The sequence below is a fragment of the Gopherus flavomarginatus genome, chromosome 7, assembly GCF_025201925.1.
Source record: "Gopherus flavomarginatus isolate rGopFla2 chromosome 7, rGopFla2.mat.asm, whole genome shotgun sequence".
Classification (NCBI taxonomy): domain Eukaryota; kingdom Metazoa; phylum Chordata; order Testudines; family Testudinidae; genus Gopherus; species Gopherus flavomarginatus.
The window spans coordinates 59,961,930-59,987,947 of NC_066623.1; the positions used below are offsets into that span (position 1 = coordinate 59,961,930).

The following is a 26,018-nucleotide window of genomic DNA, read 5'->3' on the forward strand; positions in this document are numbered from 1 at the left end:
TCTTGGCCTAAATGACTTGCCCAAGGTCACATGTGGAGTCTATAGGCAGGAACTGAACCCAGCCCAGTTCCTTCTCTACAAGGTTGGGCTTTCAAAACCCATCCTGGCTTTCCAGGGCCTGTGAGTGACATGCATGGACAGAATGAATACACATCTCACGTGCCCTAGTTATGCACACAGCCAGGCTTCGGACTAGGAGGCTAGGGTGGAGCAAAGGTGGATGGTGAATTTCAGTCTGGTTCTCAGCAGAACATGGGTCCTCCAGATTTGTGTCTGGTCCATGGTTTGAAGAACATCCAGGATTGACTGGCCCTGGGGGCTGAGTCCCCAGCCTAGGGACTGATAAAGCAACGTGCAGTCAGAGCCTGCCCCTGCCCCCACCTTTGAAAAGCCCACATAACTCCCTCCGCTTGCCAGAGAGGCCCTGCCGCTCTCCTAGGGCCGCTTTACCCGCCCGTGGGTCTCAGTTCTACCAGCTGCCTCCAAAAATGGAGACTAAACAAGGGACATTCCTGACTAGCAGCCAAAAGCGGCCAAACTTCCACCACCTCCCCTCCCCTCCCGCTTCCTCCTCCCTCCCAACTTCCCTCCAAGCTGGGACTGAGCAGCTCCCCACGGGGTGTAGAATTCCACCCTCCCACCTCAGCTAGCCGGGGCGTGCAGCCAATGGGGTGGGTTTGTAGCTTCTCCCCCCATTCCCACCCCTCCCCTCTGGCCAAGCAAGTGGGTAGCCATGGCGACACCGTGGGCCCCTCCAAACACGTCTTACCTTTTATAGCCAGCGGTTCCGTGGTTAGCATGTTTTTTTGCTTGGGTGCCCTGGTATGCGCGGGGCCGGCTCCCCAGGCTCTCTCAGCTTGCACAGCTGGGTCACTGAAGGGAGAGGAGAGGGGAGAAGGGGGGCGAGGGCACCCCAGCTGCGGAGGGGAGTCACCCAGGCAGTGAACTCGGGCGCTGCTGGCAAAGGTTTTGGTTTGGTTTTTGTTTTCCTGCCTCTCGGTTTCCGGCCCTGGCTCTAGCTGGAGTGCTAGGAAAACTCCACCGCGTTTAACTCGTGGGAGTCGTGGCAGAGAGAGGCCTAGCCGGGGTCCTGCTGTGAGCCCTGTGCTGAGCCAGCTGGTCCTGTGCTGATTTTCCCCCCCTCCCTTGTCCCCTCCAGCTGGGGTCCTGCTGCGATCCCGTGTGCAGACTTGCCCCCCTCACCCCTGCTGGGGTCCTGCTGTGGTTCCCTGTGCTGATTTCCCCTTCCCCCTTGGCTAGGTTCCTGCTGTGATCCCTGTGCTGACCACCTCTCCCCAGCTGGGGTCCTGCTATGATTTCCCCCAAAATAGCTCTCAGGCTGCCCCCTCATATTTGATGTATGTCTCTCCCGAGTGCAGTTCTACTCCCTCCCCGCTGCCTGGTGGTTGTAACAGTGTGGCTATAAAAGGTTAACATCTGGGGGCGGGAAGGGTGCTCTTTTTCCTGCCTCGCTCCCATGATCATCCCCGCAGTGCTGCATAGGAAAGAGAAATGAGTGAAGAGGGCCAGAGAGCGGACTAGCCTGTGCCCAGCCCTGCCTTGAGGAGTAGCTCCCGCCTTGCGGATAGGGCCTCCGGGATCCAGTCTCGGGGAGATGGAGCGCCGCCGGCACCGCTGGCAGCTGGTTCGCAGGCACTTCTGTCCCATGGTGTAATCTGGAGCCTGGATGGAGGTTGGGGAGGAGATTCTCCCCACCACTCAGTTGTGGGGAGAGCTCCTGTGTCCCACACAGAAGCAGCACACCATTCCCAGCTGACTCAGGAAGGCTTGGTGAGTATGAAAGTGGAGAACTGAATAGGATGTGGGGAGGGGGATTCGTTAGTAGTTATCCCATGCCCTCTGTCTGGCTAGGACAGTTGAATCTCAGGCCTCAAAGGAGGTTAAACGGGGCTGGGAGTGGGTGTTTGCTATAGAGGATGCAAGCTGGAGGTGACTGTGATGCATCTCTGTGAAGCTCAGGATCAGCTGGTGTGGTACATTAGGAGGAGACCCTGATATTATCTAAGTGCTTCACTATTGCCCCCAGTGCCACAAGACAGGAAGGGTGCTCGTGGCTTAAGGCACAGAACTGGGACTCAGGAGATCTGGGTCCTGTTCCTGGTTCTGCTACATGCTGACTGTGACGGTGAGCAGATCACTGCATCTCTCTGTCTTAGTTCCCCCATTGCAAGATGCAGGTAAATAACCCTCCCTTTCCCCTTACTCTGTGTCTCATCTAGTTAGACTGTAAACTCTAGGGGGAGGGGCTGCCTCTCACTGCGTTTGTGCAGCACCTAGCACAGCAGAGTGTGACCTGCATTACAACTAATTGATTTGGGCATCTCAGCTGTGCATGTCCTGACCTCCCTTTGACACCTCCATGTCACTGGACCACACAATACTGTCACAAGTGGACACTTGGAGTTGTACTCACTTAGGCAAGCTGTGATTTTAGCCTCTTGTCGCCTATGGCTTCTGCATAAGATTCTTCCAGTCTGGTGGTTTTTTAAGATATGTATTTCTGAATGAGTCATTGGGACTTCAAGGGCTTGTCTACATGGGGAAGTTTTACATTATACTGATATAGTTGTACCAGTATAACTCCCCCACCCACAATGTGAACGTTTGGAAGAAGGCCTGTTTTCTGTTTAGTTTATGTTGCTTGGGAAGAGGGTTAAGCTAAATCACAAAAAACTCTTATACCAGTATAAGAGCATCTACGTGATGGTGAGAGGGTGACTATACTGGTTTAAATTTACATCTTAGTGTATACCATTCTTTCCCCCTGTAGACAAACCCTAAGCAGTGAAACTTCTGCTGAACTTGGAGGTGAAAAACAAGTTTTGGCTTCTTTTTTGTTCTTGGAAGATTCCCTGGCTAACATGCTGAAATGCGTCACATTCATTTTTTCCCCATCCAGACATGTGTAACATCTTTAACCGCTTCACTGCTGCTTTGTGTGCGAGGTAGGCTGATCGAAGCACATGTGCAGTGCTGCCTGGATACTCAGTGTAGCACTGTGTTACATTCCAGGCGGGTGTTGGCACATCAGTGGAATATCACAGCAACACACAGGCATTGGACTGCAGGATCATCAGCCTGCAGTGACCTGGGTGGAGGGTAATTCTTTGGACTCCTGGGCTCTATTCCTGACTCTGCTACTGACTTGCTGTGTGACCTTGGGAAAGTCACTTAGGCCAAGGTTTTCAAAGGTGACTAATGATTTTGGGTTCCTCCATTTTTGTTTGCCCACCTTGAGACACCTTAAAGGAACCTGATTTTCCACACTTTCTGAAAATCAGGATCTTCACAATGCCTCAGGTTGGGACACCCCCATTACTAGTCACTCTTGAAAGTCTGGGCCTTAGCTTCTCTGACTTCATGGACCTCATCTGTCAGATGGGGGTGAAAACACCTCCCCTGCTTTCGAGGGATGCTGTAAGGATGGGTTAAAGTATGCAAAGGGCTTTGAGATTCTCAGGTGGAAGGTGCTACAGAAGGGCAAAGTCATTAACATTTTAAAATGGGATGTGGGGTAGCTCCCAAGTGTTCAGAGCCAGCTACTTGGGTTTAGGGAAGGCAATAAATATGCCTGTTCTCGCGGCTCTGTGTAGCCGGGAGGGCTGGGCTTGGCCATTGCTCCTTGACAGCATCCAATCACTACATCCCAGCCAAGACCATGTGGAGAGCCATGTGGTAAGTGGAGATGGCAGCAGCTCTGTCTCTTCTGAACAGTTTGCTGTGAGGCTCAGGTCTGGAAACAGCTCCAGGGGGAGTATATTCTTTTGATCCAGGTTTTCCCCTTCCCTCCCCATACTGCCCTTGTGTTTGAAGTCTCTCTCCCTGTGACCTTCTGGAAAGTCCAGGAGAATGTTTCATGTCACTTGCTGATTTCCCCTCCAACCCCCCAAAGCCTGCTCAGAATTCTGCTCTGACCCTCACCCTTGTGCCCACTCTTCAATGTCCGTCTCAGCCTTAGGCGAATGCCTGAACCTGCTCACTCTTATCCTCAATCTCGACTTGTGGTGAGGGGAGGGGCCCCAGAGAGTGTTTGTTTGCCCACTGTCATAGTGAGAAACCTAGGAGAACATTGGGTGTCAGGATCCATCTAGCCTGGGGTACATCTATGTATTTCTAAATACCAGTTCCCACAATGCACCAATACAAAGGGTCACACCTGGATTTGCTTAAAAATAGTAATTTAAACTTATTTTGTAGTGGAGGGACTCAGCTTTCTACATTGGAGTCCATCTGACCTCACCTGGGGCCCTGACCATCCCAGCTAGGAACTGCACACGCAGTCAGGTTGTGATGCCTAGAACGAGGTCTTTACTCTAGGGAATGATCATGCGGGTGCGGCTGGAATTAACATGCTCACCCAACCTCTGCTCCAAACCCACGCAGAACTGACCCACACCTGTCTGGGAATATCTTCTCTTGCTCTTCTCCTGGCTCATTGCTTTCCTGCCCCTCTGCCCGGCTCCACAGTTCTGGAAGCAGAGGTGCCGGAATGCCACAAGCAAGGTTCTTCCCCTGGCAGCCAGCTGAAGGCAGGACGTAACTGAAATCTCGGGAGATTACCAGCCCAGCCTAGCGAATTTAGCATTAGAAACCAGTCTTCTGGAGGCTGATCCACACCTTCTGAAAATCACTAATGTTCCCTCTGACGCTATAGACAGATTTGGGAGTGGAGGAGCCCTTGCTACGTGCTGACAACTAGCAGTAGCGTGAGACTGGATGAGCCGAGTTGGGGGTGGGTCTTAAACTTCCCCCAAAACTTCATTCAGCCTGGTCACTTTCCTAACTCAGCAGTTCTCAGTCAATAGTGGCTCTTAATGACCAGCTGGTTCACGGCCTGAGGAGAGGCAGCATGACCTAGAGGCTAGGCCGGGGACTGCAAGTCAGGACACCTGAGTTCTGTCTCAGTGTTGTCACTGATCTGCCTATGTCATGCACTTAATCGCTCAGTGCCTCAGTTTTCCTATCTCTAAAATGGGGATGATAATACTCACCTGCCTTTGCAAAAGCCCTTGGATGGAATGTACGAGATAAATGCAAATAGGTATTTTATCTTATATCTGCCAGGAAATGCCCAGTCTGAAGGCCCTTACTGCTATTCTAAACCATTTATACAAGGAGATGAGACAAAAGCAGAGAGAGAATGACTTGTTTAATGTGTCTGAAGACAAGGAAAGTTGAAGTGCCCATTGCCATAGACAGAGTTCAGTTCATGGAACTTGTCTATTCCTCTCTGCTTCAGCTTAGTGCAGTAACCGATCCAAAAGCCGCACTCCACTCTCACTACATAGGATTGTGATGGAAAGTATAAGATAGTGAAATGGCAACGCCAGGTGAATTTCTGCCTGCAATGATGGTTGTACCCAAGAACTGCACGCAACTGTGGGGAGGGCCTGTTGGCAAGTAGTGGGAGCAGGGCCCTAAGAGCTGGGATTCCTGACTTCTGGTCCCCAGAATGCTGTGAACTTGGGCAAGTTGCTTGGTCTCTCTCTTTGCCCTTCCTTGACACAGGGATAATCAATAAACATCTAAGCTTAGTGGGGCAGGGACCATCTTTTTGTTCTATCTGCGCAGCACCTAGCCCAGTGGGGCCCTGGTCCATGACTGGAGCTCCTAGGGGCTACTGCAGTGTAAATACTTGTATGCAATGCTTAGAGACCTTTGGCAAGGGCTGTGTGGAGCTGGCCAATGTTATTAGCGGGAGCAATGGGAAAAGCAGTTCCCTGAGAGAAGGGTGTGTAAGCCCATCCAGCTGTGGTGCTGCAGAGAGCTCCCTTTACAGTCCAGCTGAGTTCTGCCCTAACTGCTGTTTGTTTTCTCTGAAGGGGCCCCTGGGAGGCAGAAGGTCGGCATGGAGGGGAACTCGCCTATGGAGAAGAGAAGAGCCGTGAAGGGCTCGAAGCAGCATGGCAAGAAGGCCAGTAGGAGCAACCTCCCCACTGAGAGTGCCGAGCCCAGCACCGACCAGCCTGTCCGAGTGGCCTTGGAGCCAGCGGGGCTGCGAGGGGAACCAGGCAGGGCCACTTACTCTATTCTGGAGGGCAAGGTGAAGGCTCTGAAGGAGAAGAGGTTGACCGTTAAGCAGGGAGGAGCAGTGTCCCAGGAATGGGCCTCTCTGAAGAAGCCCAAGGCCAGGAAAGGGAAGCTTGCGCCAGGTCCGGCAGTGGTGGAGGGGGTCCCCCAGGACGCAGTGGTGGAGCCACGGGCTCAGATCCGCACTTACCTGACGGACGTGCTGCTAGACAGCCATGACGATGTGGACTTTGGGCAGGGTGCCAGGGCGCCTGTGGCTGCAGACCTTTACGCTGACAATGTAGATGCTCTGAAGACTCAGAGAACAGTGGGAGGAGGCAGTGCCTTGGGCTGTGATTCAGCTGAGGAACTCTGGAGGCTCCCAAGCCCAGGAAGGAGCTTGCAGGAGAATGCTGACTACTGCTCAGAAAACAGGGCCCAAAGGGGCTCCCCAAATGAGCTTTGGGGCACCAGCTCCATTAGGAATCTTCCCTCAAGCAGCCAGAAATCTTCCCTTGAAGACTATGGCAAACCAGCCCCCTTTGGAGAAGAGCTGGCTCAGGGTAGGGACTTGGAGAGCCTCCCCCTGGCTCAAAAGGATGATCTGTGCAGGGGGTTAGCCCCATCAGGGCGGCTGTGGAGGGCTGAGAGCTGGGACAGCCTTGGCAGTGCTGCCAGTGTTGCCAGCGGGCTGTCTCTGGCTGAGCGGGTGGAGAGGAACCGGGCTGTGCTCCAGGAGATGCTGAGCCTGTCGAGGCAGAACCGCTCTTCTCTGGAGCCTCATCGCTATGTGAAGGAAGCACTCATGCTAGCGAAGGATGGAGCCGCTCAAGGTGGGTATTTGATGAGGGAGCATCTCAAGTGTATGTAATGGGCAGAGGAAGTGTCACAGCCATCTTAATGCTGCTCTGCCATGCACCTCAGTCCTACCTTGCAGTACCTACCCCTGCTGTCCACTCTGAATTACACAGTCTCACTCATTGTTACTTAGGCCTGGTCTACACTACGCGTTTAAGCCGATTTTAGCAGCGTTAAACCGATTTAACGCTGCACTCGTCCACACAACGAAGCCCTTTATATTGATATAAAGTGCTCTTTAAACCAGTTTCTGTACTCCTCCCCGACGAGAGGAGTAGCGCTGAAATCGGTATTACCATATCGGATTAGGGTTAGTGTGGCCGCAAATCGACGGTATTGGCCTCCGGGCGGTATCCCACAGTGCACAATTGTGACCGCTCTGGACAGCAATCTGAACTCGGATGCACTGGCCAGGTAGACAGGAGAAGCCCCGCGAACTTTTGAATTTCATTTCCTGTTTGCCCAGCGTGGAGCTCTGATCAGCACTGGTGGCGATGCATTCCCAAATCCAAAAAGAGCTCCAGCATGGACCGTATGGGAGATACTGGATCTGATCGCTGTATGGGGAGGCAAAACTGTTCTATCAGAGCTCTGTTCCAGAAGACGAAATGCCAAAGTATTTGAAAAAAATCTCCAGGCTGTGATACAGAGTCCACAGCACAGTGCTGTGTAACAAGCGTAATGAAAAGCCAAAGAATCAAATGGACGCTCATGGAGGAAGGGAGGGGAGACTGAGGACTCCAGCTATCCCACAGTCCCCGCAGTCTCTGAAAATCATTTACATTCTTGGCTGAGCTCCCAATGCCTGTACGGTCAAACACATTGTCTGGGGTGGTTCAGGGTATATCTCGTTAATTTACCCCCCTCCACGCCCCTGTGAACGAAAAGGGAAAAAATCGTTTCTTGACTTTTTTATATGTCACCCTATGTCTACTGCATGCTACTGGTAGACACGGTGCAGCGGCAGTGAACAGCAGCATCGTCTCCCCTCCCCTCCCCGGTGGCACACGGTACCGTACAAAAGGACTGATAGCTGTCCTTGTCATCATCCCGTGAGTGCTCCTGGCTGGCCTCAGGTGAGGTCGGCCTGGGGCACCTGGGTAAAAATAGGAATGACTCTCGGTCATTCCTGGTAGATGGTACAGAACGGCTGGTAACTGTCTTCATCATAGCAACAGGGGGCTGAGCTCCATCAGCACCCCCCTTTTCATGTCTAAAGAATAGATTCTGTACTGCCTGGATTATCATAGCAGCGGGATGCTGGGCTCCTCTCCCCCGCACCGTTTAATGTATTACCTGGACTATCATAGCAGCTGGAGGCTGCCTCCCCCTCATTTTATCTCACTAAAAAGTCAGTTTCTCTTATTCCTGTATTCTTTATTACTTCATCACACAAATGGGGGGGTACACTGCAACAGTAGCCCAGGAGGGTTGGGGGAGCAGGGAAGCAATGGGTGGGGTTGTTGCAGGGGCACCCCCTAGAATGGCGTGCAGCTCATCATTTCTGCGGGATCTGACACGGAGCAGCTGTCCTTTCTGGTACACTGGTTGTCTAGCACACTTGCCCCATATTCTAGGGAGGACTGACTCTATTTTTAGATATAACATAAAGGAGAGAATGACCCAGAGGGTCATTCCCATTTTTGTCTTTGCGCCCCCGGCCGACCTCAGCCAGGGGCACCCATGACAGCAGCAGATGGTACAGAAGGACAGATAACCGTCATCTCATCGCCAATTTACAATGGCACAGCAGACGGTACAGAATGACTTGTAACCATCTCTGCTCTCTTCCAAAGACAAATGAATGCTGCTGTGTGGTGCTGCAGTACCACCTCTGTCAGCAGCATCCAGTACACATACGGTGACAGCGAGAAAAGGCAAAATGGGCGCCATTGTTGCCATGCTATGGCGTCTGCCAGGGCAATCCAGGGAAAAAGGGCGCGAAATGATTGTCTGTCTTTGCTTTCACGGAGGAAGGAATGAGTGACGACATTTACCCAGAATCACCCGCGACACTGTTTTTGCACCATCATGCATTGGGATCTCAACCCAGAATTCCAATGAGCGGGGGACACTGCGGGAACTATGGGATAGCTACGGGATAGCTACCCACAATGCAGCACTTCAGAAATCAACGCTAGCCTCGGACCATGGACGCACACCACCGAATTAATGTGCTTAGTGTGGCCATGTGCACTCGACTTTATACAATCTATTTTACAAAACCGGTTTATGTAAAATTGGAATAATCCCATAGTGTAGACATAGCCTTACAGATGCCCTGCAAAGAAAGCACAACAAACTGGAGTTGTGACCGTTGTCCATTTTTGCTCCTTTATGATAGGAAAAGAAGGCCTGAAATGCACGGGGAGGGGGTTGAGGGTTTTTGTATTATTATTTTTTTTTAATCACAGGCCTTTTCTCCACAAAAAAAAAAAAAAAAAAAAAAAAGAGCTACCACTTCAATTTAATCAGTGCACATTCCTAATGTAGTCACTTACATTCAAGCCTTATCAATGTAGCTTAAAAATGAGGAATGGCAAGCCTGGCTGGAGGCTTCAGATGTGGTTTGCAGGCGTTCACAGCTCAAAATTGAATCTTTAACAAAGACAGCTTTTCTGTTAAGTGTTTCTCCAGTATTTCAGTTCCATATGCATACAATCCCAAGATTTTACAGTGTGTGAATAAAAATCACCTCTCTCAATTAATCAGGTTTCACTTGTAGAATGATCTGAGGTCATAATGCTGCCAGTTCTGCAGTCATCCATAGTGTCTTCCAGGTTAAACAGAAGAGCCAAGGCCTGAATTTCTAATATTTAAAATACAAGCAGAAAAAAAGCCCTTTTCAGGACACTTTATCCATACAGGGTGACCATTTCTTTCCAAAATATGGCCTAGTGCTGTGTGAGCTCTGTCCTTGCCATATTATAAGGGAAAGGCTGAGTGAGGAGAAACAAGACTTGTCCTGTAGAAAACTGTAGCTCTAGGTACAGTGGCCCCCAAATCCCTTCTCTGTGGGAATGGGTAGTGCATCATCTGCAGGGGTTGCTAAGTGAGTAGTCAGCCTTCTTTGTGGAAACATGGCTAGGAAGGCAACAGTAACTCTCCTTATCACTATCTCATGAAAGCTGAAAGCACCCAACTCAATGGAGTGATACAAGTCCTAGTAGATTTGTTTTAGCACAAACCCTAGTGAAGCCCATGCTGTTCTCTCTTGCCAGTGGTTCTGTACAAAGGTATCTTGGTGTCAGACCAGAGGGTATCTCAAAAATCCTCATATTGCAGATTGGAAGCCTTTGAAATACGCTGCATTATGGCGACATAATCTAGAAGGAAAGGATTGGCTTTGGAGGATGAGCCCTACGGTTGGTTTACGGGTGAATGGGATCTGTAGTGAACAGAAGAGCAGTGTCACTTTCACACCCCTTGCTTTACCTGATGCTGAGGTGTGCGACTCAATGTGCATCTCTGTTCTGGGTTGCAGAGCTGCTGGTGAATGACCTGGACTGGGACTCTGGGATCTCACTGCAGGACTCAGAAGCGTACAGGTAAGAGTTGAGAACACTGCAGGAAGGAAGTGAAGATTGCACCCCCCCACATGTATTTTTAAAACTAGTAGGCAGTCCCTGGTGGGTCTTCGTCTGGTTCCTTAACTTCCCACTCCCCCGTAGAGGTGGCCTTTCCCCCTCACACATACAAGGCCAGAATGAAGGTGCTCTCCCAGGCCAGCCTGGGGGAAGCTGGCCCTGCTGCTGCTTGTGTTCAGCCGCTCTGAGGTTCTATGGAGAGCTCCAGTCTGCAGGGCCATGAGTTAGGCAGCTGCCCCCAGTTCACTCGAAATAGCAATCGCTAAATGCGCAGCATTCCCTGCCAGTGCCCCTTGCCCATGGATGATTGAGAACATGGCACCGCTAAACCAAGGGTGGGAAATGCTTTCGCTGTGCTTTGTTTCCCGGCATACACATGGAGAGGAGCAGATGGAAACATACAGTACTCTGCTGGAAGCTTTTAACATAACATGATTTTATTTCCAGACTTCAGAAGGGTAACACACAAGAACCCAAAAGCAGAGAGACAAAACAGGCTGCTCCCTAAGACAGAGAAGCATATCTCATCCCTTTCTGCAGGGTGGCTGGCAGCTGATTGACTGCTGCTATGTCCAAATCACACACTTCCCTGTAGCTTCCCCCAGCCTTCAAGCAGGAGCAGGAAACCCCCTGTGATTTAAAGTGATAATGTGTAATTGTAACAGTTTGCAATACACCACCCACGTGAACAAGAAAAAATAACACACACATCTAAACAGAAGGCTAAAAGGAGTAAAGTCTGGGAGAGCAGTTAATTCTAGACTCCCGTCAGCGCCAGCTTGTATTAGTTCATTATAAGCCCTGGGGCTGTTGCATTACAGGACTTGTTCTTCCCAACTGGAGCCCAGAATAGCCCCAAATGCTATATTGCTGCAGAGTCCCATGTATGTTTTACAAGGGGCGGGTCCAGCATGTGAGGCATGTTTTTCCTCTGAGGACAGGTAGTTCTCAGCAGAGCATGGCAGCGTGATCTGTGTGGGGCTGCCATTAAAAGTAGCTTTACCTTACGCCGCTGGCTACCGCTTATGGGGACTTGTCAGGGAAACCTGACAAGGGGCCAATGCTGCCCAATTCAGATCTGGATCTCTGAGTGACTTTGGCTCTGGGTGGCAGCTCAGGTCCAGCTGTTGGGGGAACAATCATTGTCAGCAGGAAGGTTTTTGAGGTTAGGATGTGTGCGTGCGCACAGTAGAGGGCAGAGAAGGAAGAGCCTGCTTCATGCCTTACCCATTCCCTTCCAGGGGGGTGTCTTCTATGCTTCACTTGCTCCCCTCACCTTGTCTATTAGTCTGTGGTATGACTCTGGAATCCAAGGAAATTCTGCCCTGTGCTCCATCTCTGTTTGCTCAGAGTGCTCCCCTCACCAATAACCCCCTGCTGATGGCACCCACTAGGAGTCAGGCTGCTACACTCCCAGCAGGTGCAAAGATGGAGTGGGGGATGTCTCTTCCTGCTCCGCTGTGAGAGCAGAGCTAATGATCTGGTCTGATTACATTGTGGGGAGGAGTGGCAGGACTCCGGGGTGCACCATCTGCTTGACAGAGAGTTGTGCTCGCTGTATCCCAGCACCTGGATGAGAGAGGAGCAGGGCATGACTGCAGGGATCCCCTGGCCTTCTCCCTCTTGCCCACGAGCACAAGAGCCATAGGGGCTACTGCATGCTTGAGGCTGCAGAGGATCTGCTGTTGCCTTGTGGATTGGGTGGAAGATTCCCCTTAACCCGTCCATAGTGAGTTACTCATCTCAACCTCCTCCAATTGCTGTTCTTTTGGGGGGATGCAGACTGGGAGGATGGGTGGACAAATGGCTCATTTATTTGTTTCAACCTCTCCCTTCCCTAAATAACAAGCGACTTGCCCAAGGTCACCCAGCAGGCTAGAGGCAGAGCTGGGAACAGAATCCAGGTCTGCTGAGTCCCAGTCCAGTGACAATTAACTGTTTTTAGTGCTTAGCAGAGATGTCAGATTGACATCTCTGGAGCCCTCTATCTACGGAACCAGGGTAGCATGAGCTTCCACCAGCTATTGCCCTGCCTCTATGCGTCAGCCACCCGGATCAGTTCCCTGGTGAGAGATCGGCAGCTCAGTTTCCAGGCCCAGCGAGTGCTTGGCCTCTATTCAGTCTGCCAGTGGTGACGGTAGTTTTTGGCTCCTTACAGTTAGCTTAGGAGCCTGAGTCTTTAGAGTCAGGGTATTCATGGAGCAGATACATCCTGTGGAATAGAGAGCAAGAGAGAGACCTGAGAGCAGTTGTAAATGCTTGACAGATTCTTGCAAATCAGTGTAGAGCTGGGTCATAGGGCAAAGCAAATAATGGGCTCTAAACTGTGGGCCTGGGATTTAAGGAGGAATCAATAGTTCTAGTGTTCCCTGGGGGATTTGTTAGTGCCCTTTTAGACAGTGGGTCAAATATTCAATAAGACCTGGAGCTGGTCTCTGTCCATCCATCTGTCCTGCTGGTCCTCGTCCCCATAGTATCTGCACACCTCTCATAGTGCTTTGCAACGATGGAGACACAGGCGGGGTGGGGGGAGGAGAGGCTTGCCCTAAGTCATCCAGCAATAGAACCCAGGTCTCTTGTCTCCCAGTGCTGTGCCCTACCCAGGCCATTCTGCCTCCTTGTTCATCAGTGCATATGCACATCACTGATCCAAGCGATTTTTAAGCACTATCCCTTGGGAGGTCACACTTGTAAGACACCAAGTGTTAGTGCTCAAAATTTGTGTGTACAGGCTTTCAAGTGCATCTGCAGAGGCCACGCTTTGGAAATATGGCCCTCAGCTTGCCCAGGATCTGGGCCCAGTTGTGGGCTTTGTGCTCCACATAATCTCCAGGAAGAAACTGACCCAAATGATCAAAGGGGTTAACGTGTACAGGTCTGGGAAAGTTGTAACTGCTTGTGGTTGGGAGGGAATTGGACTTAAATCTCCCCATGGGCTAGGGCAGATTGTGCAGGTAGGAACCTATAATCTCAGTGAACTAATGATAAACCTTAGGGATATGGACTAAAAATAAGAGAGAGAGATCCTAGAGAGTGAGATTTCCAGCTGTGTTTGGCCTCATTTGAGGCAACTGAGCAACTGCTCAGCTGTAGTACTGTGCAGGATGATGCTCTGGTCACCAAAGGTGGGAGCTGGCGGGGGGATCTGCTGATTGAGTTCGCTATATGATCTGGGCCTCCAGCTGGTGGGGATGTCGTGAGTGATGAGAGACCTGACAGGTTTCATAGTAGGCAGGTGAGTGAGCTTGTGGAATGGCTGACTCAGGGCAGCGCTGGAGGCATCTCACAGATCAGTACTGGGAGCAGGGAGGAATTCGGCAAGCACTTAATGAGAGATAATGTCACATTAGTGAGTGTCTCTGCTAACTAGGGAAATGGACAAGACTTGATGGTGTCCTGAATCACCCTTCATGCAAAACATTTTATGTAAGTCAAGGGATTCTGCTCTATTGCGTTCTCCAGTTTAACAAAGAATGGAGATAGACCATTACAAGTGGGGAATAATCCTGAGCTCTCTGCACACTCAGAGCAAAGGAGATTTGTTATCCTCCTTTTACGGATGGGGAAACAAACGCAAAAAGGCATGAAGTGACTTGCCAAAAGGTGTCACAGCACATCAGTGACTCAGCTGGGAAGGGAACCTCGCTTTTCTCATAATTCTCCAGCTAGTTCTGTAGCAACTGAATCTCACAGCCTCCTTAATGGCCTCTGCCTGTTTGCTCTTGAGCTTGCCCTGGTAGGAGTCCTTGTTGTCACCTCTTGAAGACATCTATCCAGCAATATCCACACACAGATCTTTATTCTGGTGGCTGGCCAGAAGGGCTTCCTGCACCTACGCTTCTCCCTGGATGGCAATGAGATCTAGCGTCTCAGCATAGCTCCAAGCAGCTGCTCGAGGCATGTTGCAGGGTTTTTGGAGTAATGCTGCAGGAAAGCTGATTTATTTGAATCCAGGAGCAAATGGGCAAATATCCTGGCCCTCTGCCAGTTTTTAACTGGAGGAGGGGGACTTCAGGTCAACTTCACACCACAGCAGTGGAGGGCACACAGATAAACAGAGAGGTCAGTAACCACCACCCACAAGGCCGTGTGAGATAGCCATTGGAGGACTGCCATAGCAGCATCGCGTACACATGAACAGTAGATTGAACTAACTCAGCTCACACTGAACTTAGCTCACTTTGCAAGACGATTCCAGAGTTTGCAACAGATGTGCAGTTAGCGTATGCAAGTGTTTTCAAACCGGCTTAACTGGTCTTCATTCGGTTTAGCCCCTGTGTAGACAAGTCCTAAGATACTAGGGCCCAAGCTATAAAAGGCCTCATAAATCCAGTCAGTGCCTTGAATGGCACTGGGAAACCATCTGGACTCCGCTGCAGAGGTGAGTATAATGTGCTCCCTGCATACGCTAGCTCCAGCTCTGGAGAGGTCTGTGTGGGTAGCCATCCCGCTATGGAGGTTGCAAGTGACGGAAAGGAGCCACAGGCAGGACAAATCTACCCATCAATCAGGAGGAAGCACGATGTGCCCACGGAATGTGTCTCTTGCTCTGAAGTGAGTTTGGACTCTGTTGTGTTTCACATGCCTGCCTTCTCCTAGGAAACCCTGGGCATTAAAGGGTTAATCTGAGACTCTCTGAAGTGACTGCCTGAGCTGATTACTGTAATCAGTGGGATTATGGCAGCAGCCAGTAGGGAAAGCCTGTGCTCTGGAATAGCCTGTGCATCACATGTGGGGCAGGACAGAGCAGGGGGCAGCTGGCAGACAATGTGAAGTGGAAGAATGGGGTGCGATTTTTCCCCAGGGCAGTGCAATGTACAGGGGAGTAGAGGAGTAGGTGGGGACAGGCATCCTAGGGATTGTCCTGAGTGCAGCAGCTTAACTAGATAGCAGGAAGGAAAGCTTGGAGCTTACTGCCCCTGAGAGAATGGGATTCTGTTCCTTTAGGGGTGAGATTTAACATGCATATCCTAGTACAGCTGCTGTTGAGACAGTCTAGGGTTATTCCCCAGGGAGCTGGCGGCACTGGAGGGATTGTGGTGGTTCTCTATGGGGGAGGAAGAGGAGCTACATTGTGTTGACACAACGGTGTGGGGAGGGGGCTGCTGCAGACCCTCTTGCAGTGGAGAGAGTGCAATCCCTGGCAGGGAGGGGGAGGAAGGGCCTTTACTACAGATCCAGTAATGCTCCAGTTGCAGTTTGAATGCCCAGGAACTGGAGCCTATAGCCCCAATTACAGTTGGGAAATTGTTTTCTGATTCCAAGTGGATTTAGGCTGCTGCTTCTGGGCAGGGTCTGCAGTGTGACTGAGTGCATTATGTGTGGCTCCCGCTATGCTGGTTCCTGTGGAACTGACAGAAATCCTGTGCCTCTGGGCTAGTGAAGTGTTTGAGTTCTGGCTTGGGTGTAGTTGGTGTTGAGGTGTCACTTTACTTCAAAGCTGGGTTGATCCCTTTCCATGGTTATGGCCAGGATGTGAGAGAGAGGCCCTGAAGAATTCACCATGGGTCCTATCCAATGCAGGGCCTTCCGGGAGAGTGTGAGCAGAGGATGAGGCTGGAGGCATTCAACAAACCTGCTAGCTCTTGAACATAAAACTGAGTTTAGTGCATTCATTGAAGGCTCCTGCCAGCCTGGGACACAATGAGTGTCTGCTCAGCTAGTTAAAAGTGACATTTGGTGTGGGCCCACACAGCTGCTTTTCTTCCATGCCAGCCATGGTTTTGTGCCCCCCTCTGCCTAACTGTATATGCTAGGAGTGTGTTCTGGGCAGCTATCCCAAGGACAATGGCTGTTTTTCAGACCCCCTTCCGTTTCTGCTGAGGATTCTGGGAATTGTTACTGTCATGGTATAATTCCCCACTCTGAACCTTAGCGTCCAAAAGATGGGGTACCAGCATGAATCCCTCTAAGCTCAATTACCAGCTTAGTACTTGTAGTGCTGCCACCAACCAGGAATTACAGTGCCTGGTACACTCTGGTCCCCCCAAAACCTTGCCCAGGGACCCCCAAGACCCTGGCCCTCTGGATCTTAACACAAGGAAAGTAAACCCTTTCCCCCCGTTACCTCTCCCAGGCTTCCCCTCCCTGGGTTAGCCAGGAAGATCACTGTGATTCAGACTCCTTGAATCTTAAAACAAAGAGCAAAATTCACCTTCCCCCCTCCTCTCTCCCCCTCCCAGACTCTCCCTGAGAGAGAAAGTAATCCTAACACAGAGAGAAATTAACCTCTCTCTCCCGCTTCCCTCCTTTCTCCCCACCAATTCCCTGGTGGATCCAGACCCAGTCCCCTGGGATCTCACACCAGAATAAGAAACAATCAAGTTCTTAAACAAGAAAAGCTTTTAATTAAAGAAAGAAAAAACAGTAAAAATTGTCTTTGTAAATTTAAGATGGAATATGTTACAGGGTCTTTCAGCTATAGACATTGGGAATACTCTCCCAGCCTAAGTATACAAGTACGAAGTAAAATCATTTCAGCCAAATACAAATTTGAACTCCTTCCAGACAAATACATATTTGCAAATAAAGAAAACAAACATAAGCCTAACTCGCCTTATCTACCTAGTACTTACTATTCTGGACATATAAGAGCCTGTATTGGAGAGATTGGAGAGAAACCTGGTTGCATGTCTGGTCCCTCTGAGAATCCAGAGAGAACAACCACCAAAATCTAACAGCACACACAAAATCTTCCCTCCCTCAAGATTTGAAAGTATCCTGTCCCCGGATTGGTCCTCTGGTCAGGTGACAGCCAGGCTCACTGAACTTGTTAACCCTTTACAGGCAAAAGAGATATGAAGTACTTCTGTTCTATTAAACCCTACTATCTGTTTATGACAGTTACACTCTACCCACAGTCCCCTCCTTCAAGGACAGAGTGGCCATTTGGTGTCATGGGAACCTTCCTGGCTTTGTAGGCGCCGGCTGTTGAGTGACAGCGTTTGAGGCAGAGCAGGGAAGAAATGGGAACAGTGCCCAGAGCACTCTCGGGTGTTCCCTGCTGTCCCTCTACACTGCTTTAGTGAACTGGGAGGAGGCAGCCTCTGGATGGGGCCAGTCTCTCCCATTGATGGGACAGTGTAACTCTGCTCTCAGCACATGGTACTAAGCAGCCTGACTGTGTTCTCTCTCCCTTTCATGCTGGTGTCTTCTCACCATGGCACTCCAGGCCATATTTGCCTGTAGGTCCATGAGTTCTGGGCCTGGGGGCAGTGATTTTGGGGAAGACAATCTGAAAGCAAAAGCGAATGGAAGGAAATGTTAGGGGTGTCAGCCCCAGAGCACTAACTGGCTAGGGGTCCGGTGAGCTGAGAACATCTCATGTCTGTATGGCATGTGAGTAATGACCACTCAACCCTAACTATGGGCCATCATTGCTAGCAGCCTAGTCTGCCATGTATCTGGGTCCTGTAAGCGATTAGCCACATGGTTAATGGAGTCAAGTATCAGAGGGGTAGCCGTGTTAGTCTGGATCTGTAAAAGCAGCAAAGAATCCTGTGGCACCTTATAGACTAACAGACGTTTTGGAGCATGAGCTTTCGTGGGTGAATGCCTACTTCGTCAGATGCATCATGCTCCAAAACATCTGTTAGTCTATAAGGTGCCACAGGATTCTTTGCTGCTTTTATGGTTAATGGACTGTCTAAGAGGGTACTCACCATTGGTAAACTCTCCTTCCTCTTCCCGTCATTCTTCGCCACTGAATATCCCCAGTGCCCTCTCCCACTTGTGGGGCTGCCTGCCCTTGGGAACACTTTTCCCTTGCCTGTAAGGGGCTCACTTAGTTCCACACCCCAGACAGGTGCATGTCCCAACAGACTGAATTCCCCTTCTGTGCTCTCAGATCAGGGGAAAAGCTGCTGTGCACCTACCTGGGAAGATGTAGATGTGCTAATACGTCCCTCTCCCTGACCCTGTGGCAGAGCCCAGGTGGAAGCCCCAGTCAGACCCCAGCATGTGTTTGGAGCAGCTGGATGCTGCATTAGAAGGGGGTGCTAATGACACTTGCTGGTGAGCTAGGAACCAAGCATCTCCTCAGTGTTTTGGTAGGCAAAGAACCTCTGTGGTTGAACAACCTTTAGTGGGGCACAAGGCGTTGCTTTCCTCCCTTCCCTGAGACACATGGTCATTGGCTTTGTCATTGGTGGGTTATACTCCTGGCATTGCTGACACAAAGGGGGACACACCCACCCCTTTCCTCTTTTCTGTGGGCTGAACAGCCACATGCGAGAGGTGTCTTATGGCAGAGCACCCATCACTAGAGCATCAAAGTGCTTCCTGGCTCAGTTAAATCTGCAAGCTGATGCCCCTGGCAGGCTTTGTGGAGTGCCCTCCTGTTCTCGGGAACCTTAGCACCTGACATTTCTCTGAGTGGAATGGGGCGGGAATGGCATCAGCAGATTAGCTGGAGAGGGAGTCGGATGTGCACAGAGGAGGAAAGTGCCATGTATTGCGCTGTGTACTGCATTGTTTTGCAAAGTAACTCTCCTGTGCACTGGCTCCGCAGTACATAAAGCCTACGAAAAACATAGGCACAACTACCTCCCAGAAAACTGGACAACCCCCCCGTTTGGGCCTCAGGGCAACAAACTTGAACCCTGTTAACCCAGCCAGGGAATGAGTGCCAGAGCCCCTGTAGAGTGCACCAGCCTCCTGGCTTAAACTTAGGGACTGTTGTTCAAGACCCTCAACTGCTGTATGGCAGGTGGGGAGGGAGATGTGTCTCGGACAGCCTGAACCCAAACCACCTAGGGCTCTTCAGATGAAGGCCAATCCCTGGCCTGCACCTGGAAGTGGACAGGGAGCCAGTGCGACTCTTGGAGAATTGGGGTCAAGTATTCCCATTGAGTAACAGCACCTCCTAGGTGGACAGCTGCACTCTGCGCCTGCTGTGCTGGCTGCCAAGGGGTTTCCCCCAGTACAGTGCGTGACCGTTGGGGAGGAGGGGAGGAAGCTGTTGAAGGAAAGAAATGGCCTGGGCTGAGATGCATTGGCGAAGCTGACTGGGATAGGAGGGGGTGCTACATGTGAGGACTAAGGTGCATGGGCAGATCTTGGTGGGCGAAAGGGGGTAGACTACTGCTTTCCCAATGTCATGGGGTGGCTGGGAGCTGGCCTTTGAAGAGAAGAAGTCCATCTGTAATTTAACTCTCTAGGTGACTGACTGGCAGCTAATTGGCCAATGAGCACCAGGATGAGATAAGACTGCCAGAGATCAGTGAGAGGAGGGAGCTCCCAGGGAACAGAGCAGCTGAACTCTGAGGGAAAGGAAGTTGGGGAGGGACTGCCCCAACAGCTGGCTGCAGGGGCTCTACATGGTCTCCCGTGCACAAGGGGTTAACTTCAGTTCTCCTTCCCCTTCACTTTGCACAGGTGTTGCAGGAATAGGCTGTAAACAGGGCTGCTGCAGAGAGACAAGGTGGGGAATGTCGGGTTGATCTCAGGCTGCAAACCTGCTTGTTGCTCTTTTTGCTTCTGCTACTTTTGTTTAGTTCCTATTAGAAAGAGTCCCTCCTCCTGCACAACCCTTACTCCCGGTTGCTTCATTTTGTTTCTGCTCAGCCAGTCATCCCTGTAGTTTACATATTATTGCTGTAGTGGCAGTACAGTCCTGTGCAGAGGGGACTGGGACTCAGGAGACCTGGGTTCAACTCCTACCTCTGCTACTGACCTGGTTGGTGACCTTGGGCAAGTCACTTCAATTTTCTGTGCCTCAGTTTCTGCATCTGTAAAATGGGGGTGATATTCCCTTTGAGATCTACAGAGGGAAAGCAGAGAGAAGTAGTATTTTCACTGTGACTTATAGCGCAGCATTCAGCTGTTCTTTGGGCAAATCTACTATGCAACTGAAGCTGTGGAGTGTGATGGGCGTGCAAAACTGCACAAATACCAGCAACCCTGTCCCTGGAGAGCTTCTGCTTTGCTATTTCCAAATATTTAAGGTGACTTGCAAGAGATTCTTATGCAGGGTGCTGTGGTGCATTGAAAGTTGTGTAAAAATGACACAGTGTCCCTTTAAATTTCAGGAAGGTTGCTGCTCCTGCTTGCAGACTAGGGGGCTCTGTAGAATATGTGCTGCTAGGCCCAGATCCCACTCAGCCAGGCAGCCTAGAGAAAGATGGGGGAGTTGTGCCTCTGTTCTAGGGGGCAGCCTGCTGTGTGTGTCTGCTTTTGTGTTCTTGTGTGTAATTGTTCTGAACTGTTAGAAACAATTGTGTTGCATTGCAACCTTCCATTGCGAGTATATTGTTTTAATCTAACTTCCCTTTATGTATGCTGGGAATTTAGCAGTTGCAGCCCTGTACTGGCAGAGGAGAGGGGGCCTAGCAGGCTCTTTTCAGCTCTGGCCTATTGGTAAATAGCCACCAGAGGGACCAGCAAAAACCAGTCACTGAGTAGAAGTTTGTCTTTAAAGGTCAAACTGAGCAGGAGTGGAAACCGTGAGGGTGCATTTAATGTGGCTGGAGATGGGCTCCTTGTCCAGGTTTTCAGGGTATTTGGCCTCAGCTTGGCTTAGGCCCCTGAGAGCTGCTGCATCCACTTGTAAGGCTGCTTAGGGAATGCTCCCGTCCTTCCTCCTCCTGTCTCTGGACAGGTCTATCACTGTATCTTTGGAAACAGGCATCCATGCCTGTCTTGTGAGAGCCCTGGCTTCCCCTATTGGTGGCATAGGCTGCCCTCTAGTGCTGGCTTGCAGGCCTGCAGTGGGTCTGAGGCTGCACTGTGGGTTGTTTTTCCAGGCAGAGCCGCAGTCCTCGTCACTGTTAAACCACTTCTAATCCTTGTTATTTTTTTCTAATCCTCCTGCCTTGCTCCCCACTGGCCTGGCTGCAGGGCCTTTGTTCCCACTCAGGAGCTTGAGCTGAGCCCCAGGCATGAGCAGGCCAAGCAGCTGCTGCAGAGAGCCCGCATGAAGGCCAGGACGAGCCCTCTCCGAGCCAGCCACGACATCCTTCCTGCTGTTCCCCAGGCCAAGCGGTGAGTGCAATGCCTCGCATGTCAATCACAGCTCCAGGGAATGCCAGGGGGAGGGGGTGGGAGACCTGCTTCTATTGCCAGTCTCCCTGCAGTGTTCTGCTTTCCTCACTCAAGCATGTATGGAAATAGAACCAGACTGTGATCCTCGCTCTCACGCATAGGGACTGGAACTAGGAGAGCTGCCTTACCCCTGGCTTGGAGTGGTTTCCATCACATACCGGGTTTACAGTTTGGTTCAATGGCTCTCAGCACCCCCACTATCCAAATTGTTCCAGTACCCCTGCTTTCATGTAGATGCAGACACACTAGGCATTCTGTAGCCCAGTATTTCTCAACTACTGGTCCGTGGACTGGCCCCAGTCCATGAGATCTTCCTGACACAGTTTAGGAAGGCAGCAAGCCGGTTCCTGGTATCAAAAGGGTTCAGAGACACTGCTGCAGCCTACTACACCACGTAAACAAATGTCACGTGCACAGCAGAAGCCTGTTACACCTTCACTGTACAGATGCTCCATGCGTACCAGATAGAGACATACAATGGATCACACACTAGAGGATTTGAATGGGGTGTCATTGTTTCATTTTAGGATGACAGAGGCACTGACTGCAAGTTCTTGGCTCCCAGAGATGAGTTTATTTTGCTACTGATATAGAAAGGTCTCCCAGACTAAAATATGCTCAAGTGCTCCAGAGGATGACAGTTTTGGCTTGTGAGGTTTTAAAATTTGTTTGGTTTTGTTCCACATTAGAACAAGGCCTGTTGTCCCAGTCACCTCTGAGGGAGCCTGGCCACACCACTCCCTTATCTGTTGAAGAGGTCAGTGTTGAGCCATGTGTCAGGACTGCCCTTCCCGAGGGGCCCAGTGTGCTCCCCCACACCTCTCTAGGCCAGCAGAGTCTAGATCCAGGCATGAAAACAAACACAGGTCTCCTGCATATTACTGCCTAGCCCAGCCCCTATGGCACCTACATCTATCCTATCCGTTCATATTTTGCTGGTGTGCCTGGTCTCCTCTGTACTTACCACAGATTGATTTACTGATTTGAACAGCAGCTGGACTGAGTTTGCACCCTGTTGGCCTTTAGCCCTTAATCCACTGGTCCCTTAAGATTTTCTGTTATGGTTTCAGTGGGATTTTCCACCATGGGCACTGGACTTATCCCCCTCACTCTTGATAGCAAAGGAGGGAAACTTGTTCCAAAAGGGGGTGATTTAAGGTGGGTGTACTTGCCTCCTAGGGAAAGGGAGGTGGGCTGGGTGAGGCATGAGTCCTGACCCTGGGTCCCTGGAATCACTCAGATGGACAAGAGTCCATTCCGCAGGGTGGAGCCATTTGCCCACACTATGCTAGAGTGGCAGGACTCCCTTGAAGGGAATAAAAGGGGAGGGGTGACTGGCTGGCAACTCCATAACCATCCTCTCTGTCCCTATGTTGCTGCATTAGGGATGCGGGTGGGACCACCGCTCCAGAACTGAAGAAGAGCTATGCTATGAGGGATGGGGAGGCCCACATCAGTGGGAACCTGAGTGACTCCTCCAGTGGGGAATCCAGCTGCGGGCAGGCCAGGAAGCGAGGGCTGTCCCCATCCCGTGTGCGCTTTGAGGACGAGTCTCTCCGGGATGCCGAAGTTCGCTATTTGGAGAGGTTGCAACTGCGCCAAAAGCGGGTCTTGGACTCAGTCCTCTTGACTTTGGGACAGAGCCCACTGGTCTCCAAGCCAGACCTTTCAGATTACATCAGTGGGGACTTCCACCGCAAGGAGAATGGGGTCAGTAAAGCCTGCAAGGAGCAGCAGAACCGTGGGCAGGCTGCAGGGACATCTGTGCACCTGGCCAGCAGGGGGCGCTCTGAGAAGGCTGGGCCCACTGCGCTGAGTGCAGAGGGGAAGTGCAGAGCCTGTGGCTCCTATCTCAGGGGCTCAGCAGCTAATCAGAACATGGACCTCAGGGCTGATCAGACCGTTAAGCCCCTATTGGAGGGCCACAGCGTAACTCAGGAAAACAAAACAATCATCACCGGGGCTGAAAGTGGGGAGCCAAGTGCTTCCCAGCAGGAGGCGAGAGGAAGGACTTTGGGCCCAAGGGGGTCTCCCCTCTGGATTCTTCCTTCCTGGCAGCGCGTTCATACGGAGCGGATCAGGGAGACATATATCGGGGATGTCACGTACATAGACGACGTGGACTCAGCTCTAGACAGCACCGATACATCTGACAGCTGCAGAACTGACAGCGAAGAGGCTGGGCCAGGGAGCTGCCACCCCCAGGGTTACCAGGATTCCAGAGGCTGCTGGCCTGGTGGGCATCAAGCTCCTAGGGGAACTTGTGTTCCGGAGAAGGATGCGAGGGGTAGGAAGGCGGGCCAGGAGGAGTGCAGGGTGAATGATGGCAGTGGAGGGACCAGGGTCTCTGACAACGTGCTTTGTACTGGCAGGGCTGCCATTGGTGAGAACGTCAGTGAGGAAAGAAACTCCAGCTTGAAGGACACCCTCGTGCTAAAAGAGGGTCAGGTGACCAAGCCAACAGGCAATGAGGTAGAAGCACTTTCCAAAAGTGACCAACTCCCAGCTGCACCTCGGCTGGCTGGGAAGAACAGTGGTGATGCAGTGCTTGGCCCTGTCCAGCGGGGACATGTTCACCCTCTGCCCTCTGCCCAGGGTCAGCCGTCAGCACCATCAATCCCAGGCAACAGAGGCACACTGGAAAACTCTGCTCCCGCCCCTCAGCCAGCCAACAACTTCAGCCAACCCAGACCAGCAACAGGCATCTCCCAACAACAAGCAAAGCAGGGGGCACCATGCTACAACTTGCTGGCTCGGGTCCCTGCCCCGCCACCAACTCGGAAAGCTTCCTCCCCTGTGCCTTACAGGAAGGCCGTCCTGACGGGTAGCTACAAGCTGACAGGCCACAAAACTGGGTGCCTGGACCAGACCAGTGACCTGGTGACTCGTCCCACTTCTCCTCCCAGCAAGTGTGGGTCTGTGCCGGAGGAGCAGAAAAGCCAGCACAGCCCAAAAGTGCTTTCCAAGAGCCGACTCCTGGCCTTGTCCACTAATAACTGCAACAACACATGGGCTCAGCGTCAGCATGATGGCCAGGCTGCCAGCGTGGCTCTGAGCCACAGAGAGCAGGCCGTGAGTGTCCAGAAACTGCCTGCTTCCTTGGGAGACAGTAAAGGTAAGATGGGCTTATTTCTGCTGGCCCCCTTAGTGACATGGCTGTGTTATGCCTGTGCTCTGAGCTGGCTTCCCATTGGGCTCTTATAAACATTGTCTGATTGGAGACCTGGCCACTTTCCTGCCTGCTCTCAGGACAGGTGAGCGAGCTCTGGTGCTCCTGCGGACAGTCTCGAGATTTGAACTCCGCAGCAAGGGAAGTAGTGGGCTCTCGGAGCAGATATTCTTCACTGGTAAAACCTGCCCTCCTTCTGGCAGCTCACCAATGCCTGAACATGCTGGTCATCAGGCTGTGGTGCCAGGGTCACATGTTTGCTGTGCTTGGGGATAAGACTCGGGGGCGGGGAGGTGTCTGCCAGCTGGGTGAGGCTAGCTAATATGGGAATGGTGCTGGTTGCTACCCAATCCAGGATACTTGTTAAAGAACTGGAGGGGGCAGAGAGGGGTTACTGTCATCCATGGGTGAAGGGAGAGTCCCAGGTGCATGGCACGAGTCCACTGAGATGGGAGCCACCCACTGCAGCACAGGAGAGGCTTCAGGGATGGCTATCTGGGGAGAGACTAGACCCTCTAAATGAAAAGGGGTCACTTGAGGTACTGGCAGCTCCATTTCAATGAGGATCTAGGAAGAGTAATGAAAACTATCCCTGCTCCTGCAGTACAGCGGGCCCGGCTGAGTGAGGTCAGCGTCCCTGCTGATTCCAATAGCTGGGTCAGACCCACCTTCCTGTCCAAGCCTGTTTTCTGAATCAGCCAATAGGTGCGTGTCTGACTGTGTTGCTGTCATGATAGGTCCATCCTCAGCAGCAGCTCCCTCTGCTGCTCCCAGCGCCATCAGCTCAGCGGGCATCACCCTCTCCCAGGCAGCTGAGGATACCGAGCCCACCCAGTCTGGTCGATTATCCAGAGGGGAAGCGCCAGTGTCTGGGTCACAGCAAGCAAAGCCGTTTGCAGAAGGGAGGTGAGTAAATATACAGCAAGCTCCCCACTCTGTAACCACATCAGTGGAAGGGGTCTGAGCTGTGGAGGGGAGCAGCTGGGCGTTGGACTGACTCTTGCTTCTGTAAACTGCACAGCTACTTCTGTGGCTGCAGAAGTTAGCAAGTAACAACCCTTGGGGTCTATGGGTGGGCTTATGTTGTGCCTGGTATATAGAGTGATGCTTGTGATCATGGAGGTGGCAGATAGGAGAGAGACTGGCAACCCACGCACTGGCAGCTCTGCCTGGCAGTGGGGTCGTCAAGGCAGGCAGGGGTGTGGCAGTTAGATCCCAGGCCTAAGACACACCCATCTGCTGGTAATGAGGTGGCGCTATGCATATGTAAATACTTGTCATCCTTTGGTACCCCTTCAGAGGGAGTTGGGAGCAGCTGTTTGACCAGAGGGGGT

General features: G+C 51.5%; 1 protein-coding gene across 3 annotated transcripts in view; it reads left to right on the forward strand.

Moving 5' to 3' along the window:
- Positions 1 to 1,165: 1,165 nt before the first annotated feature.
- Positions 1,166 to 26,018, forward strand: part of KIAA1614 (KIAA1614 ortholog) — a 43,655-nt gene continuing 18,802 nt past the window's right edge. For 2 of the 3 annotated variants that reach the window (XR_007775596.1, XM_050962988.1), the window contains exons 1-6: positions 1,166 to 1,791; positions 5,844 to 6,863; positions 10,373 to 10,436; positions 21,312 to 21,455; positions 22,901 to 24,630; positions 25,422 to 25,590. Coding sequence is in view for 2 of the 3 variants with exons in the window: in XM_050962988.1 (XP_050818945.1) it covers positions 5,870 to 6,863; positions 10,373 to 10,436; positions 21,312 to 21,455; positions 22,901 to 24,630; positions 25,422 to 25,590 (3,101 nt within the window). In the remaining variant the exon portion in view is untranslated. The remainder of the gene's footprint in view (positions 1,792 to 5,843; positions 6,864 to 10,372; positions 10,437 to 21,311; positions 21,456 to 22,900; positions 24,631 to 25,421; positions 25,591 to 26,018) is intronic. The other variant, XM_050962989.1, reaches the window with a different exon arrangement.